This window comes from Theropithecus gelada, chromosome 1, assembly GCF_003255815.1.
Source record: "Theropithecus gelada isolate Dixy chromosome 1, Tgel_1.0, whole genome shotgun sequence".
NCBI lineage: Eukaryota > Metazoa > Chordata > Mammalia > Primates > Cercopithecidae > Theropithecus > Theropithecus gelada.
Genome location: NC_037668.1, coordinates 121443647 through 121465066, shown reverse-complemented (window position 1 = coordinate 121465066; position 21420 = coordinate 121443647). Strand labels below are relative to the sequence as shown.

The 21420-nt window shown below is 38.2% G+C and overlaps 1 protein-coding gene across 2 annotated transcripts in view; it reads right to left on the bottom strand.

The window, feature by feature from the left end:
* CCDC18 (coiled-coil domain containing 18) overlaps positions 1-21420 on the bottom strand; it is a 107215-nt gene that overhangs the window by 29923 nt on the left and 55872 nt on the right. For both annotated transcript variants that reach the window (XM_025405366.1, XM_025405293.1), the window contains exons 19-23: positions 20835-20977; positions 18469-18632; positions 18042-18255; positions 11730-11829; positions 11056-11172 (exon numbers count right to left, since the gene is read on the bottom strand). In XM_025405366.1, coding sequence (XP_025261151.1) covers positions 11056-11172; positions 11730-11829; positions 18042-18255; positions 18469-18632; positions 20835-20977 — 738 coding nt within the window. The remainder of the gene's footprint in view (positions 1-11055; positions 11173-11729; positions 11830-18041; positions 18256-18468; positions 18633-20834; positions 20978-21420) is intronic.

Sequence of the window (21420 nt, the reverse complement as noted above, 5' to 3'; positions counted from 1 at the left end):
CAAGGAGGCTTGCCTGTCTCTGTGGACTCCACCTCTGGGGACAGGGCACAGCTAAACAAACAAACAAAAAAGCAGCAAAAACCTCTGCAGATGTAAACAACCCTGTCTGACAGCTTTGAAGAGAGCAGTGGATCTCCCAACACGGAGGTTGAGATCTGAGAATGGACAGACTGCCTGCTCAAGTGGGTCCCTGACCCCTGAGTAGCCTAACTGGGAGACATCCCCCACTAGGGGCAGACCGACACCCCACACCTCACACGGCGGGGTACACCCCTGAGACGAAGCTTCCAAAGCAAGAATCAGACAGGTACACTCACTGTTCAGCAATATTCTATCTTCTGCAGCCTCTGCTGCTGATACCCAGGCAAACAGGGTCTGGAGTGGACCTCAAGCAATCTTCAACAGACCTACAGCTGAGGGTCCTGACTGTTAGAAGGAAAACTAACAAACAGGAAGGACACCCACACCAAAACCCCATCAGTACGTCACCATTATCAAACACCAAAGGCAGAATAAACCATAAAGATGGGGAAAAAGCAGGGCAGAAAAGCTGGAAATTCAAAAAATAAGAGCGCATCTCCCCCTCCAAAGGAACGCAGCTCATCGCCAGCAACGGATCAAAGCTGGACAGAGAATGACTTTGACGAGTTGAGAGAAGAAGGCTTCAGTCCATCAAACTTCTCAGAGCTAAAGGAGGAATTACGTACCTAGTGCAAAGGAACTAAAAATCTTCAAAAAAGAATGGAAGAATGGATAACTAGAATAATCAATGCAGAGAAGGCCATAAACGAACTGACAGAGATAAAAACCATGACACAAAAAATACGTGACAAATGCACAAGCTTCAGTAACCGACTCGATCAACTGGAAGAAAGAGTATCAGCGATTGCGAATCAAATGAGTGAAGAAGCGAGAAGCGAAGTCTAAAGAAAAAAGAGGAAAAAGAAATGAACAAAGCTTTCAAGAAGTATGGGATTATGTGAAAAGACCAAATCTACATCTGATTGGGGTGCCTGAAAGTGAGGGGGAAAATGGAACCAAGTTGGAAAACACTCTTCAGGATATCATCCAGGAGAACTTCCCCAACCTAGTAAGGCAGGCCAACATTCAAATTCAGGAAATACAAAGAACGCCACAAAGATACTCCTCGAGAAGAGCAACCCCAAGACACATAATTGTCAGATTCACCAAAGTTGAAATGAAGGAAAAACTGTTAAGGGCAGCCAGAGAGAAAGGTCGGGTTACCCACAAAGGGAAGCCCATCAGATTAACAGCAGATCTCTTGGCAGAAACTCTACAAGCCAGAAGAGAGTAGGGGCCAATATTCAACATTCTTAAATAAAAGAATTTTCAACCCAGAATTTCATATCCAGCCAAACTAAGTTTCATAAGTGAAGGAGAAATAAAATCCTTTACAGACAAGCAAATGCTTAGAGATTTTTCACCACCAGGCCTGCCTTACAAGAGACCCTGAAGGAAACACTAAACATGGAAAGGAACAACCGGTACCAGTCATTGCAAAAACATGCCAAAATGTAAAGAACATTGATGCTAGGAAGAAGCTGCATCAACTAACGAGCAAAATAACCAGCTAATATCATAATGACAGGATCAAGTTCACACATAACAATATTAACCTTAAATGTAAATGGACTAAATGCTCCAATTAAAAGACACAGACTGGCAAACTGGATAAAGAGTCAAGACCCATCACTTTGCTGTATTCAGGAGACCCATCTCACATGCAGAGACACACATAGGCTCAAAATAAAGGGATGGAGGAAGATCTACCAAGCAAAGAGAGAACAAAAAAAAGCAGGGGTTGCAATACTAGTCTCTGATGAAACAGACTTTAAACCATCAAAGATCAAAAGAGACAAAGAAGGCCATTACATAATGGTAAAGGGATCAATTCAACAGGAAGAGCTAACTATCCTAAATATATATGCACCCAATACAGGAGCACCCAGATTCATAAAGCAAGTCCTTAGAGACTTACAAAGAGACTTAGACTCCCATACAATAATAATGGGAGACTTCAACACCCCACTGTCAACATTAGACAGATCAACGGACAGAAAGTTAACAAGGATATCCAGGAATTGAACTCATCTCTGCACCAAGCGGACCTAATAGACATCTACAGAACTCTCCACCCCAAATCAAAAGAATATACATTCTTCTCAGCACCACATCACACTTATTCCAAAATTGCCCACATAACTGGAAGTAAAGCACTCCTCAGCAAATGTACAAGAACTGAAATTATAACAAACTGTCTCTCAGACCACAGTGCAATCAAACTAGAACTCAGGACTAAGAAACTCAACCAAAACTGCTCAATTACATGGAAACTGAACAACCTGCTCCTGAATGACTACTGGGTACATAAAAAAATGAAGGCAGAAATAAAGATGTTCTTTGAAACCAATGAGAACAAACATACAACATACCAGAATCTCTGGGAAACATTTAAAGCAGTGTGTAGAGGGAAATTTATGGCACTAAATGCCCACAAGAGAAAGCTGGAAAGATCTAAAATTGACACTCTAACATCACAATTAAAAGAACTAGAGAAGCAAGAGCAAACACATTCAAAAGCTAGCAGAAGGCAAGAAATAACTAAGATCAGAGCAGAACTGCAGGAGATAGAGACACAAAAAACCCTCCAAAAAAACAATGAATCCAGGAGTTGGTTTTTTGAAAAGATCAACAAAATTGATAGACCGCTAGCAAGACTAATACAGAAGAAAAGAGAGAAGAATCAAACAGATGCAATAAAAAATGATAAAGGGGATATCACCACTGACCCCACAGAAATACAAACTACCATCAGAGAATACTATAAACACCTCTACGCAAACATACTAGACAATCTAGAAGAAATGGATAATTTCCTGGACACTTACACTCTCCCAAGACTAAACCAGGAAGAAGTTGAATCCCTGAATAGACCAAAAGCAGGCTCTGAAATTGAGGCAATAATTAATAGCCTACCTACCAAAAAAAATCCAGGACCAGATGGATACACAGCTGAATTCTACCAGAGGTACAAGGAGGAGATGGTACCATTCCTTCTGAAACTATTCCAATCAATAGAAAAAGAGGGAATCCTCCCTAACTCATTTTATGAGGCCAGCATCATCCTGATACCAAAGCCTGGCAGAGACACAACAAAAAAAGAGAATTTTAGACCAATATCCCTGATGAACATCGATGCAAAAATCCTCAATAAAATACTGGCAAACTGAATCCAGCAGCACATCAAAAAGCTTATCCACCACAATCAAGTTGGCTTTATCCCTGGGATGCAAGGCTGGTTCAACATACACAAATTGATAAACGTAATCCATCACATAAATGGAACCAAAGACAAAAACCACATGATTATCTCAATAGATGCAGAAAAGGCCTTCAACAAAATTCAACAGCCCTTCATGCTAAAAACTGTCAAACTAGGTACCGATGAAATGTATCTCAAAATAATAAAAGCTATTTATGACAAGACTACAGCCAATATCATACTGAATGGGCAAAAACTGAAAGCATTCCCTTTGAAAACTAGCACAAGACAGGGATGCCCTCTCTCACCACTCCTATTCAACATAGTGTTGGAAGTTCTGGCTAGGGCAATCAGGCAAGAGAAAGAAATCAAGGGTATTCAGTTAGGAAAAGAAGAAGTCAAATTGTCCCTGTTTGCAGATGACATGATTGTATATTTAGAAAACCCCATGGTCTCAGCCCAAAATCTCCTTAAGCTGATAAGCAACTTCAGCAAAGTCTCAGGATACAAAATCAATGTGCAAAAATCACAAGCATTCTTATACACTAGTAACAGACAAACAGCCAAATCATGAAGGAACTTCCATTCACAATTGCTTCAATCAACTTACAAGGGATGTAAAGGACCTCTTCAAGGAGAACTACAAACCACTGCTCAGTGAAATAAAAGAGGACACAAATAAATGGAAGAACATACCATGCTCATGGATAGGAAGAATCAATATCATGAAAATGGCCATACTGCTCAAGGTAATTTATAGATTCAGTGCCATCCCCATCAAGCTACCAGTGACTTTCTTCACAGAATTGGAAAAAACTGCTTTAAAGTTCATATGGAACCAAAAAAGAGCCCGCATTGCCAAGACAATCCTAAGTCAAAAGAACAAAGCTGGAGGCATCACGCTACCTGACTTCAAACTATACTACAAGGCTACAGTAACCAAAACAGCATGGTACTGGTACCAAAACAGACATATAGACCAATGGAACAGAACAGAGTCCTCAGAAATAATACCACACATCTACAGCCATCTGATCTTTGACAAACCTGACAAAAACAAGAAATGGGGAAAGGATTCCCTATTTATTATATGGTGCTGGGAAAATTGGCTAGCCATAAGTAGAAAGCTGAAACTGGTTCCTTTCCTTACTCCTTATACGAAAATTAATTCAAGATGGATTAGAGACTTAAATGTTAGACCTAAAACCATAAAAACCCTAGAAGAAAACCTAGGTAATACTATTCAGGACATAGGCATAGGCAAGGCCTTCATGTCTAAAACACCAAAAGCAACGGCAACAAAAGCCAAAATTGACAAATGGGATCTAATTAAACTAAAGAGCTTCTGCACAGCAAAAGAAACTACCATCAGAGTGAACAGGCAACCTACAGAATGGGAGAAAATGTTTGCAATCTACCCATCTGACAAAGGGCTAATATCCAGAACCTACAAAGAACTCAAACAAATTTACAAGAAAAAAACAACCCCATCAAAAAGTGGGCAAGGGATATGAACAGACATTCTCAAAAAAAGACATGCATACAGCCAACAGACACATGAAAAAATGCTCATCACTGGCCATCAGAGAAATGCAAATCAAAACCACAATGAGATACCATCTCACACCAGTTAGAATGGCAATCATTAAAAAGTCAGGAAACAACAGGTGCTGGAGAGGATGTGGAGAAATAGGAACACTTTTACACTGTTGGTGGGACTGTAAACTAGTTCAACCATTATGGAAAACAGTATGGCGATTCCTCAAGGATCTAGAACTAGATGTACCATATGACCCAGCCATCCCATTACTGGGTATATACCCAAAGGATTATAAATCATGCTGCTATAAAGACACATGCACACGTATGTTCACTGCGGCACTATTCACAATAGCAAAGACTTGGAATCAACCCAAATGTCCATCGGTGACAGACTGGATTAAGAAAATGTGGCACATATACACCATGGAATACTATGCAGTCATAAAAAAGGATGAGTTTGTGTCCTTTGTAGGGACATGGATGCAGCTGGAAACCATCATTCTCAGCAAGCTATTGCAAGAACAGAAAACCAAACACCACATGTTCTCACTCATAGGTGGGAACTGAACAATGAGATCACTTGGACTTGGGAAGGGGAACATCACACACTGGGGCCTATTATGGGGAGGGGGGTGGGGAGAGGGATTGCATTGGGAGTTATACCTGATGTAAATGATGAGTTGATGGGTGCTGACAAGTTGATGGGTGCAGCACACCAACATGGCACAAGTATACATATGTAACAAACCTGCACGTTATGCACATGTACCCTAGAACTTAAAGTATAATTAAAAAAAAAAAAAGTATATAATCCGAGCTGAGGATGGTGGCTTACACCTGTAATCCCAGGTACTCAGTAGGCTGAGAGGATCACTTGAGCCCAGGAGTTTGAGACCAGACTGAGTCACATAGTGAAACTCCTTCCCCCGCAAAAAGATATTTTTTTTAATTAGCCAGGTGTGGTTGCATGCACCTGTAATCTTAGCTACTCACAAGGAGGAAGTGGGAGGATTCTTTGAGCCCAGGTGGTAAACGCGACACTGAGCTATGATTGTGCCACTGCACTCCACCTCTGGGTAACAGAGACCCCATGTTAGTTAATTAGACAGATAGATAGATAAAGATAGATAGATAGATAGACAGACAGACTAGACAGTGAGAGGAGGAAAAATGGAATAAAAAGGAATAAACAAAGCTTATGGGATCTTTGGGACAACATCAAAAAAGCAAATATTTGAATTATTGGAGTTAAAGAGGGAACTGAGAAAGACAAAGGGTTAGAAAGTTTTTATAAGGAAACAACAGAAAAATTTCCAAACCTGAGGAAAGGTATAAATATGCAGGTATAAAGAGGTCAAAGATCGCTAATCAGATTCAACCCAAATAATAACACCCTAAGACATATTATAATGAAACTCTCAAAGATCAAAGACAAAGACAGGATCCTGAAAGCAGTGAGAGAAAAGAAGCAAATAATATATAAGGAAGATCCAATATGCCTGGTAGCAGACTCCTCGGCAGAAATCTTACAGACCAGGAGGGAGTAAGATGACATACTCAGTGTTGAACAAAAAACCCCTGCCAATCATGAATACTGTGCCAAGCAGAGTTATCCTTCAGAAATGAAGAAGAGACACTTTCCTAAACAAAAGCTGAGGAAATTTATCACTACTAGACCTGTCCTACAAGAAATGCTAAAGGGAATACTTCAAACTTAAGAAAAACAGCCACTAATGTGACTGTTATAACAACACTGAAATCATGGTGTGTAAACCACTTACATCTTTAGTAAGAAGACTAAAAGGCAAAATTATTAAAAATAATTACAACAATTTATTCAGAGATAGACAATATAAAAATTTAATTGGAACACCAAAAATTCAAAATGTGAAGAAGGAGATTAAATTACACAGGTTTTTAATTTTTTTGTTGTTTTTGCTACTATCACAGTTAAGTTGATACCAGTTTTTGATAACTTGTTATAACAATAGGATGTTTTGTATAAGTCTCACCACAAAGCAAAAACCTGTGAGAGATACACTAAAAATAAACAGCAACCAATTAATCATACTACCAGAAAAAAATCATGTAACCACAATGAAAGACAGTAAATGGGAAAGAAAGGGAGGAGTTGGAAAACAACTAAAAAACAAGTAACAGAAAGGCACAGATCCTTACCTATCAATAACATTGAATGTAACTGGACTAAATTTTCCATTTAAAACACATAGAGTGGGTGAACGGATTAAAAAAGAAATCCAACTATATGCTTCCTAAAAGAAATTCACTTCATAAGACACACATAGACTGAAAGTAAAAGAATGTAAAAAGATACTCCATTTAAATGGAAATCAAAAAAGAGCAGAAATAGCTATACTTAGACAAAACAGACCACAGATCAAAGAAGTAAAAAGAGACAAGGCCAGTATAAAATAATGAATGTGTCACGTTAGCAAGAGGATATAAAAATTATAAATATCGGCCGGGCGCCGAGATCGGGCCACTGCACTCCAGCCTGGGCCACACAGTGAGACTCCGTCTTAAAAATAAATAAATAAATAAATAAATATAAATATCTATGCACCCAGGCATATAAAGCTCCCGAGTATATAAAGCAAAGATTAATAGATCTAAAGGGACAAATAGGTGGTTGCAATAAAACAATAGACAGGGACTTCAATACCCCACTCTCAGTAATGGACAGATTGTCCAGATTGAAAAAATCAACAAAGAAACATCAGAGTTCAACTACAAACTAGGCCAAAGAGGCATTTTGTAACTGACATTTACAGAATATTTCATCCACTGTTGCTGAATACATATTCTTTCTTTTCTCTCTTTTCTTTTCTTTTTTTTTGTGACAGGGTTGCCCAGGCTGGAGTGCAGTGGCACAATCATAGCTCACCGCAGCCTCGACCTCCTGTAGTCCCAAGTAGCTGGGACTACAAGTGCACATCATCGTACCTAGCTAATTTTTTTCACTTTTTGTAGAGACAGGGTCCCACTATGTTGCCCAGGCTCCCATTCTTATCTGCACATGGAATATCACCCAGAATACATAAATAGGTTAGGCCACAAAATAAGTCTCATCAAATTTTAAAAGGTAGAAATCCTATCAAGTATATTATCTAACCACTATGGAATAAAAATAGAAATCAATAAGAAGAAGAACTTCAGAAATTATACAAATACATAAAATGTAAACAACATGCTCCTGAATGAACAAAGGGTGAGTGAAGAAATTTTTAAAAAAATGTTAGTGCCTTGAAACAAATAAAAATGGATATACCAAACCTATGGGCTACTGTGAATGCAGTACAAAGAGGAAAGTTTATAGCAATAACTGCTTACATAAAAAAAAATACAAAAATTTCAAACAAACAATGCACCTAAAAGTGCATATTAAAATTAAGAGCATTATTGAAAATATTATTGGACATATTACTGAAAATGATGCTTTTAGAATTGCATTGAGAATATATTCGATAGGATTTCTACCTTTAAAATTTTGATGAGACTTATTTTGTGGCCTAACATATTATATATTTTGGATAATACATAATACATTTATGTATTCTGGATAATTCCATGTGCTGATAAGAATGTGAGCCTGAGCAACACAGGGGCAACATAGCCTGTCTCTACAAAAGGTAAGTTCAAGTTGGTCTTGAACTGCCTTTTCCACACTGGAATAGCAACAGCCAAACCCAATATTATTAGAAGGAAAGCAATAATAAAGATCAGAGCAAAAATAAATGAAATTGAGACTACAAAACAATACAGAGGATAAATGAAACAAAGAGTTGATTTCTTGAAAAGATAAACAAAATTAACGAACACCTTTAGATGACTAAGAAGAGAGAGAATCCAAATAAATAAAATGAGATGAAAAAGGAAACATTACAACTCATACCACAGAAATACAAAGGATCACTACAGACTATTATGAACAACTACACACCAACAAATTGGAAAACCTAGAAGAAATGGATAAATTCCTGGGCCCACACAAGCTACTAAGACTGAACCATGAAGAAACAGAAAACTTGAATAGAACAATAATAAGCAATGAGATAAAAGCAGTAATAAAAAGTCACCCATCAAAGAAAAGCCCAGGACCTGATAGATTCACTGCTGAATTCTACCAAACATTTAAAGAAAAACTAACCAATTCTACTCAAACTATTTCAAAAAACGGAAGAAGAGGGAACACTTTTTTTTTTTTTTTTTAGACAGGTTTTCACTCTGTCGCCCAGGCTGGGGTACAGTTGAGCACTCATGGCTCAATGCAGACTCTACTTCCCAGGCTCAAGCAATCCTTCCACTTCAGCCTCTTGAGTAGCTGGGACTACAGGCACATGCCATCACACTTGGCTAATTTTTGTATTTTCTGTAGAGATGGGGTCTCACCAGGTTGTCTAGGCTGGTCTTGAACTGAGCTCAGGCAATCTGCCCACCTTGACCTCCCAAAGTGCTGGGATTACAGGAACGCACCACCGTGCCTGGCCCACTTCTAAACTCATTCTACAAGGCCAGCATTACGCTGATACCAAAACCAGACAAGGACATAACAGAAACAGAAAACAACAGGCCAATATCGCTGATGAACACAGATGCAGAATCCACAACAAAATACCATCAAACTGAATTCAAAAACATTTTTAAAAGATCGTTCACCATAACCAAGTGGAATTCATCCCAGGGATGCCAAGACGGTTCAACAAACACAAATCATTAAACATGATATATTATATCAACAGAATCAAGGACAAAAACCATATAATAATTTCATATTAAAATTAAAAACATTATTGAAAAGCATCGGATAAAATTCAACATATTTTCATGATAAAAGCTCTCAACAAATTGGGTATAGAAGGAAAATAACAGGCTGGGCACAGTGGCTCACGCCTGTAATCCCAGCACTTTGGGAGTCCAGGGCGTGTTAAATCATGAGGTCAGGAGTTCAAGACCAGCCTGGGCAAGATGGTGAAACCCCATCTCTACTACAAATACAAAAAGTAGCCGAGCGTGGTGGTGGGCACCTGTAATCCCAGCTACTGGGGGTGCTGAGGCAGAGAACTGCTTGAACCCAGGAGGCGGAGGTTGCAGTGAGCTGAGATCAAGCCACTGCACTCCAGCCTGGGTGACAGAGCAAGACTCCGTCTCAAAAAAAAAAAAAAAGAAAAAAAAGAAGGAAAATAACACAGTAAAGATCATTTACAACAAACCCATAGTTAATGTCATAGGAATAGGGAAAAACTGAAAGTCTTTCCACTAAGATATAGAACAAGACAAGTATACCCACTTTCACCACTATTATTCAGTATAATACTGGGAGTCCTGACTAGAGCAACTAAACAAGAGAAAGAAAGGGCATCCAAATTGGAAAGAGAGAAGTTAAATTATCCTTGTTTGCAGAGGATATAATCTTATATTTGGAAAAACCTGAAAACTCCCCCAAAAAACTATTAGAACTGATAAACAGGGCTGGCATGGTGTCTCATGCCTGTAATCCCAGCACTTTGGGAAGCGAGGGGGGCAAATCGCTTGAGCCCAGGAGTTTGAGACCTACCTAGGCAACATGGCAAAACCCCATTTCTACAAAAAATTAAAAAATTAGCCAAGCATGGTGGTGCACGCCTGTAGTCCCAGCTACTTCGGAGACTGAGGTGGAGGGATCACTTGAGCTTGGGATGTTGAGGCGGCAGTGAGCTATGATCACGACACTGCCCTCCAGCCCAGATGACAGAGTGAGATCTTGTCTCAAAACAGAAACAAAAACAAAAAAAGAACTGATAAATTCAGTCAAGTTGAAAGACACAAAATTAACATACAAAAATCAGTAGCATTTCTGTACACTAAAAGCAATCAATCTGAAAAAGAAATCAAGAAGGCAATCCTACTTAAAGCAGCTACAAAAAATTAAAGTATCTAGGAAGAAATTTAATCAAGAAGTGAAAGATCCACAGAGTGTGGTAGCTCACGCCTGTAATCCCAAAGCTTTGGGGAGACCAAGGCAAGAGGATTGTTTGAGCCCAGGAACTCAAGGCTGCAGTGAGGTATGATCAGATGCACTGCACTCCAGCCTGGGCTACAGAGCGAGACTCCGCCTCAAAACAAACAAACAAACAAACAAAAAAAACACCCACTATGTGAAGGGGTGTTTTCAGTTACAGTTTAAATTTTTAAAAAAATAATTTAAAATATGTAATTTTAAAATAATTTACCTGTTTGTTACATTCTTTAAGTTCCAATTCTGATTTCTCCAGGGTACCTTCTAATTTAATTATTTTTTGTTCCATTTCTCCTCTGTGTTCGCGAATAGTCATATCCAAATGTGTAACCTAAAAAATAACCTTAAATTGTTCAATTTCGTTCTGATACAAAAACTTATATGCTTAGAATAGGCTTTGTAATTGTTTATTGCAAGTATAACAAGTATAAACTCATTTCAAATTATTTTTAAATGGGAAAAATAATCATTGTTTACTAATACTGGTTCATGAGCCTCATATACATTTTTTTTAACAATACACACTGACATTCAATCCATATACATTATAGAAACAATAAAATATAGTTGTGTTCATAAATGACAAATAATTCAGACTTCATTTTATGCTGGATAAAAAGTGCTAAATAATGCCTTCCAAATATTTTTGTTCCTCCAACACTTAGCTGCTTCTGATATAGGGTAATATAAGAGATCAAAAGGTTCAGATACTAAGCTAATCTTCATTTTCAAAATCTACTTGCTAGAAAAATATCAAGATAGAGATTACATATCTCTATGCTATATGCTATAAAAATGCCCATTTTACCAAAAATTGATGACCTCTCAAATCCTGTGGACTGTGTCATAACAGAAAACTTCACTAAAATATAATCAAGAAAAATCAACCTGAGCTGCTCTTTGCTTTAGTTCCCAATTTCTCTCCTTAAGTGCCTGATCCATTTCAAGGAGCTCCTGCTTTTTGTCTTCAATCTCCATCTTGCATTCTCTACAATGTATCAAAGGAAAAAGATCAAAACAGATAGTAGGAATATTATAATTTTAAAAAGTTAGGTCAACCAGGTTACCTCTTCTATAAATTAAAAGCAAAATAATATATGCAATCAAGTCAGATTGAAAGGGTCAAATTAAAGGAATAACAGATAAAGAAAAAGATGGACATCAATACAATTAATTTAATAAAGGGTATTCTAAAAGGGTAAAAGTTAACTCACATTGTGGTATTACAGATAATTTAAGCTAATTGTTAAAGCACTCCCAGGACTCCAAGATTGAACGATAAGATTTTTAAAAATACATATCCACATTTTTTCATACACAGATCAAGCGAGTGTTTCAAAGTCTTTTACATATAACAGCTGTGACTTTATTACAATTGAATGAGGCATTTAACCATAGTATTTCTCATGAGGATGTTACTCAAAATGATGCCTTACATATAAAAAAACACTTAAATCTAATATTAATGTATTACAAATTCTAAGCCCTCTTAAACCCTAATTTATGTATGACCTTATATTATAAAATGCTTAATACTGACACAATTTTAAGGCTTTTACCAAAGTAAAGCCTGTGATCAGAGAATAATTTGAAACTCTAAGTTCTGATAAGACAAAGGCTGAAAATGTTGATCTTGAAAATCTTCATATGATTTTCCAGTCTGAAACATGAAACAGTACTGATAAGGGTACTGATTTTTAAAAGAAAATTTTGAACTTCTTTAATGAGTTGTTTTTAATATTCTTCTAAAAATCTTAAGAGGTATAACACAAGGCTAAAACTAATATTCTAAAAATAGTATGAAATTAAAGAAAACTCTAATTTCTATCTATGCAAATAGTGGAGCTTCCATGATTCATCTGTTAGCTAGAACTTAATATTTCACTGTTTACATCTTTCATGTTTTCATTTACTTATTGATTTTGCAAATATTTACTGGATGTTTCCTATATGCCAGGGTTCTAAGTGCTGTGGATTTAATAGTAAAAAAGATAAATGTTTCTGATCTGAGTTTACACTCTAATAGGTCCAGGAGAAAAGACAGACTATAAATACCTAAGTAAGAAAAATATAATATTAAGTGCTATATTAGAGCATTAATTGTGTGATGAAGTAGTGACTGGGTGGCTACTTTAGAGTGAGTAGTCAGAGAAGGCTTCTCTCTGAAGTAATGTGAAAGACAACAAGAAGCTGACCATATAACTGTTATCCCAGTAAAAAGAAACAGCTATGGCCAAGATTCCATGGTAGAAGCAAACTTGGTAAGTGTAAAGTATGAGAAAAATGTCAGGAGCAAGGAGAGTTGTATGAAATGAGGCCAGAGAAGTAGACAGGAACCAGACCACATAGGGCTTTGTATTCCAAGATAAGGAACTCGGATTTTTTTAACTGTGGTAAAATTCATGTAACATAAAAGTTACCATTTTAACCATTTTAAAGTGCACAGTTCAGAAGCATTAAGTATATTCATAATGTTATGTAACCATCACTACTATCTATGTCCAGTATTTTTCCATTGGTCCCCCACAAAGAACTTCATACTCATTAGCATTTATTTTCCATTCTCCCTTTCCCTAGTCCCTGGCAATCACTAATCTTTCTTTCCCTATGAATTTGCCAATTCTCAATATTTCATATAAATGGAATTATGCATCATGTGTCTGGCTCCTTTCACTTAGCATAATGTTTTCAAAGTTTATGCACTTTGTACCATGTATCAGTATTTTATTCCTTTTTATGACTGAATAATATTCTTTGTATGGATATACTATATGATATGGTTTCGCTGTGTTCCCACCAAATCTCATCTTGAATTCCACATGTTTAGGAGAGACCCAGTGGGAGGTAACTGAATCAGGGGGCAGGTCTTTCTTGTGTTATTCTCGTGACAGTGAATAAGTCTCATAAGATCTGATGGTTTTAAAAATGGGAGGTTCCTTGCACAAGTTCTCTTGTCTGCTACCATGTGAGATGTGCCTTTCACCTTCCACCATGATTGTGAGGCCTCCCCAGCCACGTAGAACTGTGATTCCATTAAACCTCTTTCTTTTGTTAATCGCCCAGTCTCAGGTATGTCTTTTTCAGCAGCGTGAAAACTCACTAATACAGTAAATTGGTACCAGTAAAGTGGGGCACTACTATAGATATGGAAGTGACTTTGGAACTGGGTAACAGGTAAGGGTTGGAACAATTTGGTGGGCTCAGAATAATACAGGAAAATGTGGGAAAGTTTGGAACTTCCTAGAAACTTGTTCAATGGTTTTGACCAAAATGCTGATAGCAATATGGACAATGAAGTCCAGAATGAGGTGGTCTTGGAGAGAAATAAGGAACTTGTTGAGAACTGGAGCAAAGGTGACTCTTAAGTTTTAGCAAAGAGACTGGTGGCATTTTGCCCCTGCCCTAGAGATTTGTGGAATTTTGAACTTCAGAGAGATGATTTAGGGTATCTGGTGGAAGAAATTTCTAAGCAACAAAGCACCCAAGAGGTCACCTGAGTGTGATAGAAAAGAAAATCCCATTTTCTGAGGAGAAATTCAAGCTGGCTACAGAAATTTGCATAAGTAACAAGGAGACAAATGTTAATCCCCAAGACAATGGGGAAAATGTCTCCAGGGCATGTCAGAGGTCTTTGCAGCAGCCTCTCCCATCACAGGCCTGGAGGCCTAGGAGGAAACAACGGTTTCATGGGTGGGATCCAGGGTCACCGTGCTGTGTGCAGCCTAGGGACTTGGTGCCCTGCATCTCAGCCACCCTAGCTGTGGCTGAAAAAGGCCAACACGGAGCACGGGCCATGGCTTCAGAGGGTGTGAGCCCCATGCCTTGGCACCTTCTACCCAATGTTGAACCTGTGAACACAGAAGTCATGAACTGAGGTTTGGGAACCTCTACCTAGATTTCAGAGGATGTATGGAAAGGCCTGGTTGTCCAGGCAGAAGTTTGCTGCTGAGGCAGGGCCCTCATGGAGAGCCTCTGCTAGGGAAGTGCAGAAGGGAAATGTAGGGTGGGCACCCCCATACAGAGTCCCCCACTGGGGCACTGCCTGGTGGAGCTGTGAGAAGAGGGAGGGCCACCATCCTCCAGAACCCCAGAATAACAGATGCACTGACAACTTGCACTGTGCGCCTGTAAATGCCACAGACACTCAATGCCAGTCCATGAAAGCAGCCAGGAGAAAGGCTGTAGCCTACAAAGCTACAGGGGTGGAGCTGCCCAAGACCACGGGAACCTACCTCTTGCATCAGTGTGACCTGGATGTGAGACATGGAGTCAAAAGAGATCATTTTGGAGCTTTAAGATGTGACTGCCCTGCTGAATTTCGGACTAGCATGGGGCCTGTAGCCCCTTTGTTTTGGCCAATTTCTACCATTTGGAATGGGTGTATTTACCCAACGTCTGTGCCCCAACTGTATCTAGGAAGAAAGTAACTTGCTTTTGATTTTACAGGCTCATAGGCAGAAGGGATTTGCCTTGTCTCAGATGAGACTTTGGATTTTTGAGTTAATGCTCAAATGAATTAACACTTTGAGAGACTGTTGGAAAGGCATGATTTGTTTTGAAATGTGAGGACATGAGATTTGGGAGGAGCTGAGGCGGAATGATATAGTTTGGCTGTATCCCCACCTAAATCTCATCTTGAATTCCCACGTGTTGTGGGAGAGACCCAGTGGGAGGTAACTGAATCGTGGGGGCAGGTCTTTCCCATGCTGTTCTCATGAGAGTGAGTAAGTCTCACAAGATCTGATGGTTTTATAAAGGGGAGTTTCCCTGCACAAGCTCTCTTCTCTTGTCTGCCACCATATGAGATGTGTCTTTCACCTTCCACCATGATTGTGAGGCCTCCCCAGCCATGTGGAACTGTAAGTCCACTAAACTTTTCTTTTGTAAATTGCCCAGTCTTGGGTATGTCTTTATCAGCAGCATGAAAACGGACTAAGACACTATATTTTGTTTATCCATTTATCTGATGATGAACATTTGGACTGTTTTCACTTTTTGGCTTACTTTGTAAACAATTTTTGCTTAGATACCTGTTTTCAACCCTTTTGAGTACAAAACTAGGAATAGAATTACTGGGTCATGTGGTAACTCTACATTCAACTTACTGAGGAAGGCTAAAGTGTTTTCTATAGTGGCTGCACCATTTTAGATTCCTACCAGCAATGAATGAGGGTTCCATTTTTTTTCCACACTTGCTAACACTTGTTCTTTTCTATTTTTTGTTTTTTAAAAATGACCATCCTTAGTGGGTATGAAGTGATATATATCAATGTAGTTTTTATTTTCATCTGTGAAGGAGTTTGGATTTTATTCTGAAGGTTTTAGAAAGCCATTAGAAGGTTTGAGTAGTTAAGCAATATGATCTAATTTACTTTTTTTTTTTTTGAGATGGAGTCTCGCTCTGTCACCCAGGCTAGAGTAGATCTTAGCTCAATCTTGGCTCACTGCAACCTCCACCTCCAGGTTCAAGCAATTCTCCTGCCTCAGCCTCCTAAGTAGCTAAGACTACATGCGCCTGCCACCACAATTGGCTAATTTTTGTATTTTTAGTAGAGACGGGGCTTCACCATATTGGCCAGGCTGGTTTTGAACTCCTGACCTTGTGATCTGCCTGCCTCAGCCTCCCAAAGTGCTGAGATTACAGGCGTGAGCCACCGTGCCTGGCCTAATTTATGTTTTAAATAATAAACTTAAATCTGTTTTTGGAAAATGGATTGTTGGGAGGGGGTCAAGATTGTAAGCAGACAGCCCAGTTAGGAAGCCACAGCAACAGACCAGGTAAGAGATGATGCTTTGTGCTAAGGATAACAGAAAAGAGGCCAGGAAATCAATGGATTTAATAATATGTTTTGGGGCTGGGTGCAGTGGCTCATGCCTGTAATCCCAGCACTTTGGGAGGCCCAGGTGGATGGATCACCTGAGGTCAGGAGTTCAAGAACAGTCTGGCTAACACAGCGAAACCCTGCCTCTATCAACAATTCAAAAATTAGCCGAGCGTGGTGGCAGGTGCCTGTAATCCCAGTTACTAGCTGAGGCAGGAGAATTTCTTGAATGGGAGGCGGAGGCTGCAGTGAGCTGAGATCATGCCACTGCACTCCAACCTGGGCAAGACTGTCTGAAAAAAAAAAAGAGTATGTTTTGGAAATAAAGTTGACATGGCTTGCTAATACACTGGATGAAAAAGGGATAGAAAGAGAGAACAAGAAAAATCTTACATATCTGTAGTTTGAGCAACTGCATGATACTGAGTTAGGGGAAGGGTAGGGTTATGAGGAAATATGAGTCCTATTTTGGCCAAGTCTGAGATGTCTCTTAAAAATATCCAAATGGAGATAACAACTCAGTAGTTGGATATTGACTCTGGAGTTACAGGAAAAGGTCAATACTGGAGAAACAGGTTTGGAAGTGTCTGACGCATAGTATTTAAAGCTACATGAAATTTACCAAGGATGAGTTTGTGGATACAGAAGAGAAGGAGGCCCTACACTGAATTCTGTGGTACAATATCTAAGTTTCTGGGTTATCTTGTTGCTCTTTATCCTGTTCTTTTATTTCACATTTTACATCCTAATTTGCAATTCTCTTTTCCTTTTCTGAATCTATTTCCCATACTTTGGCTCTAATCTGGCTGTCCACCTCCACTCACTATACATGTGTGTCGGCATAGCAGTTTATGTTATACTGCTAATCTAAGATCCCAGACTTTAGAGTTGGACAGACTTGTGTTTAACTCCCTTCTCTAGACTCTACTACTGGTATGACTTGGGGCATTTTATTTTTCTCAAGGCCTCAGGCTTCTCAACTATTAAAAAGGTGATATATGTTTCTAATAGGTGTGTTGTAAGGAAATGAGTGAGATCATATGTGAAGTCCCTGGTATAGTCCTGTCATAAAATAAGGACTTAATACAAAGAACAATATTATCATTATTAATATCCTCCTGCTGTTAGCCACTGCTATATGCTTGCCCAATCATTTTTTACCACTAGGGCCAGTATAAAATGGTCTAAAGACTGAGGATGAAAGTTTTGGTGGCCAACAACAGCTGAATTAGTTAGATAAGGCATGGGATAGGCTGGCTGGGATGAGCCAAAGTGAGCCAAAGGCAGTTGAGAAATATAGACATCTAGAATGCAACACCACATTTTATTGTATTATCCAAGGACTTATAATTGCGATATCATTTCTTATTTAACTCACCTAAGTTCAGCTGTGAGATCCTTTATAGTAGTGTATTTTTCCTCTAATGATAACTGAGCCTTCTGTAGTACATCTCTCAATTCCTGGAGTTGTCTTAAAGTACTTTTTAATTCTCCATGAGCATTTTGTAGTTCAGTCTCAAGTGCTTCCCGTTTTTGCAAGGCTTCTGTTAGTTCAGTTTCAGTACTGTGCTGTAACTTTTCTAACTCCTTTACTATTAAGAGGAGAGAATAATGTTATAACTATATATAAACCATTTCTTATTATAAACTTTGTATATAATTAAGAATATTCCATTTTATTCATCTGTGAGAGGCAAAATACCACTTATCGTCCCTTCCAGCCCCACCATCTCAAATTCTCACACTATTTCACTTCGTTAAATACAAATACATAGGCAGCTAAACTAATCTAACCACTTGCTTACCAGCATTTGTTTTCTTTTCTAGCTCTGTCTTTGTCTGATCTAAGATCATATCTAATTGAGAGAGGTGCATTGCTTTATTTTCTCCATCTCGTTTGAGGTGCATTATTTCCTTTTCCATTTTAGACAGCTCTTCTTTGTACTGATCCATCTCAAGCTTTACTTGCCTAATTAAAAACAAATAATAAAACAGGTAATTTAGAAACTTAACCAACTAACTTGTCTCTAACTTAAAAAAGCCTGCAAATTATATAAGGACAAATACCAGCAAAATATCTAGTCAGAATTTTAAATCACCTGTTTTTAAAAATTCTCCAACTAAAAACTATCCCTTTACATATTACATACCACTAAATACAACTTTACTACTACCTGGTAATATTTAACAAGCCTAGCATTCTTTTCACTCTAACTACATTTAACTTTAGCTTTGCATGTATTGAAAATATCCAAGGACCTCATTCATCTATAATTTTTGTTATTAGCAACAAAGAAAATAAATAAGTCAAACAATCAAATTATTCATCATAAAAACCATACTACTCACTGGAGAGCCAAGTCAGTTGTTTTTACTCAGTTTTATTATTAGTTCTATCCTTTTTTTAGCTTTAAAAGGGACTAGAGATTCCTAGACCAGTGCAACTTCCCTGCTTTACAGAGGAGGAAACTGAAGACTAGGTGAGTTGTCTGAGATGTAATACGACTAGCTGTTAATAGTGATAGTGCCAGGTTTACTAACTTGGTCAGTCCTGAGCTTATTCTAATATGGCAGCTCCTCTACAGACAAATCAACATACTAAGAGCCAGTTTTATGTCCCTTTGTTGGTAATTCTAAAGTGATATTCACTAATTAAACAATTGTTAATGTTACCCTCAATGGTAGGAAGAGTTCATGTTCCTTTGCGTCCACACTGTTTCTGTTGTTTAATCTTTGAAATTTCTAAATTGAGTTTGCGAGTAGGAGCATTTCGCTTCTAAATAAAACTTCAACAAATTTGGATGTGTTCAAGAGTTTTTTAATCGGAAGTCCTTAAGTTTTTTAAACTTAAGGAAAACTATAAAACCCCTGAAACAGTATGCAAAATTATACATGTATAATGTACATGTGTATATCTATGTATAGAAGACAAGCTAAAGTTTTTTACCAGATCCTCAAATATGTCCACAGACCAACTAACTTAAGAACTACTAGATTAGATGAATGCTAATGACATTTTTACATTTCTAAAATCCCAAGTAAACAATTTTTAGCTTGACCAATTAGCTCTAATATTGAAGTAGATATAAAACAGGTAATTAGAAAAGCACAAAGGAACCCTGTCAATAGAGGAGAGGGAACCTGGGGACTTGTGGTTTTAGTTCTGGTGCATAAGTTCACTCTTGACTCCTGCTGGTAGAAGGGTGAGCTGATTATATTATAAATTATGTCAATTCTCCCAACAAAGTAGATCTGAAGAGGCTGGGTACTGCTTTCAGCTCATGGGTTCCTTTCTTGACCAATTAAATACTGATGCCTGGGACCAGCCTAGCAAAATTAAATCAGAATCTTTAGGTTTTATTTAATCTAAAGGTGGGACCCAGGCATCAGTGTTTTTTTTTTACAAACTCTTGAGGTGATTTTAATAATCACTCAAGGCTGAGAACCACTTTTATATTGTCACTTTTCCTCTATATAATTGGATCGCCTGAAGGTTTCCTCTATCTGAGTACATTTACATTTTTGCCTACAACTTTTTTTTTTTTTTTGAGACGGAGTCTCGCTCTGTCGCCCAGGCTGGAGTGCAGTGGCCGGATCTCGGCTCACTGCAAGCTCCGCCTCCCGGGTTCACGCCATTCTCCTGCCTCAGCCTCCCGAGTAGCTGGGACTACAGGCGCCCACCACCTCGCCCGGCTAGTTTTTTGTATTTTTTAGTAGAGATGGGGTTTCACCGTGTTAGCAAGGATGGTCTCGATCTCCTGACCTCGTGATCCACCCGTCTCGGCCTCCCAAAGTGCTGGGATTACAGGCTTGAGCCACCACGCCCGGCCTTGCCTACAACTTTTAATGTTATTCACAATTAACAGTTGCTGAGTGCCTATGAGGTATAAGGAATTGTGCCAATTGTTGTGTAAAACCCTAAAATAAACCAGATATGATCCTTGTCTTAAGAAACTTATAATATAGTAGGAAGGTTAAAAATATTAAACTATAATACAGAAAAAGGCATAATGAAAGATATGAAGGAAATACAAACAAAATGCAACAGGAACACAGACTATGGAGACATTAATTCCTCAAGCAAATGCTCCACTGAACATTATCTGATTTTGAAACTCAGATACCACTGATATTGAAGTAGGAAGGTAAATAAAACATATTCATATTTTACCTGGCAGTGCTAGTAAGCTCAATCACTTTTTGCCTTTTCAAATCTGCTTCATGTGCAGCTGATTCACATTTCTCCTCCATTTTTCTCAACTTTTCAGCTGAACTTTCCCTTTGTTTTTGAAGTTCTTGTTCCAGTTTTGACACCTTGTAAAGCAGTTTTCAATAAACATTTTAAATTCAGAAGAAAAATACTTTTATAAATATGTAACCTAGCTTATCAGTTTCAAGATGTATCATAAAAATCAACATATAGACCAAGAACTAATGTTTGGAAAATATAAAAAGCAAGGCTTACGTTCTAATAATAAAGATACTTCATATACGCATATATTACTATTTAGGGAAGTGGCCACATCATAACACTAAAGTGTTATGATAATTGAACAAAGTGATAGCAAATGTTCTCCTTTTCATTGTCCCCATTTGAAATGTCCTTTCTTCTCTTACCAAACTGCTCCTTTCTTTTCTTCACGAATTGGCTCATTCAATAGATTCCTAGATTGCCACATGACCTCAAATGCTAACTTGCATTTGCTCCCATTTTAACTTGAATTTGTTCCTATTCATTTTTCCTCTATTCTACTATA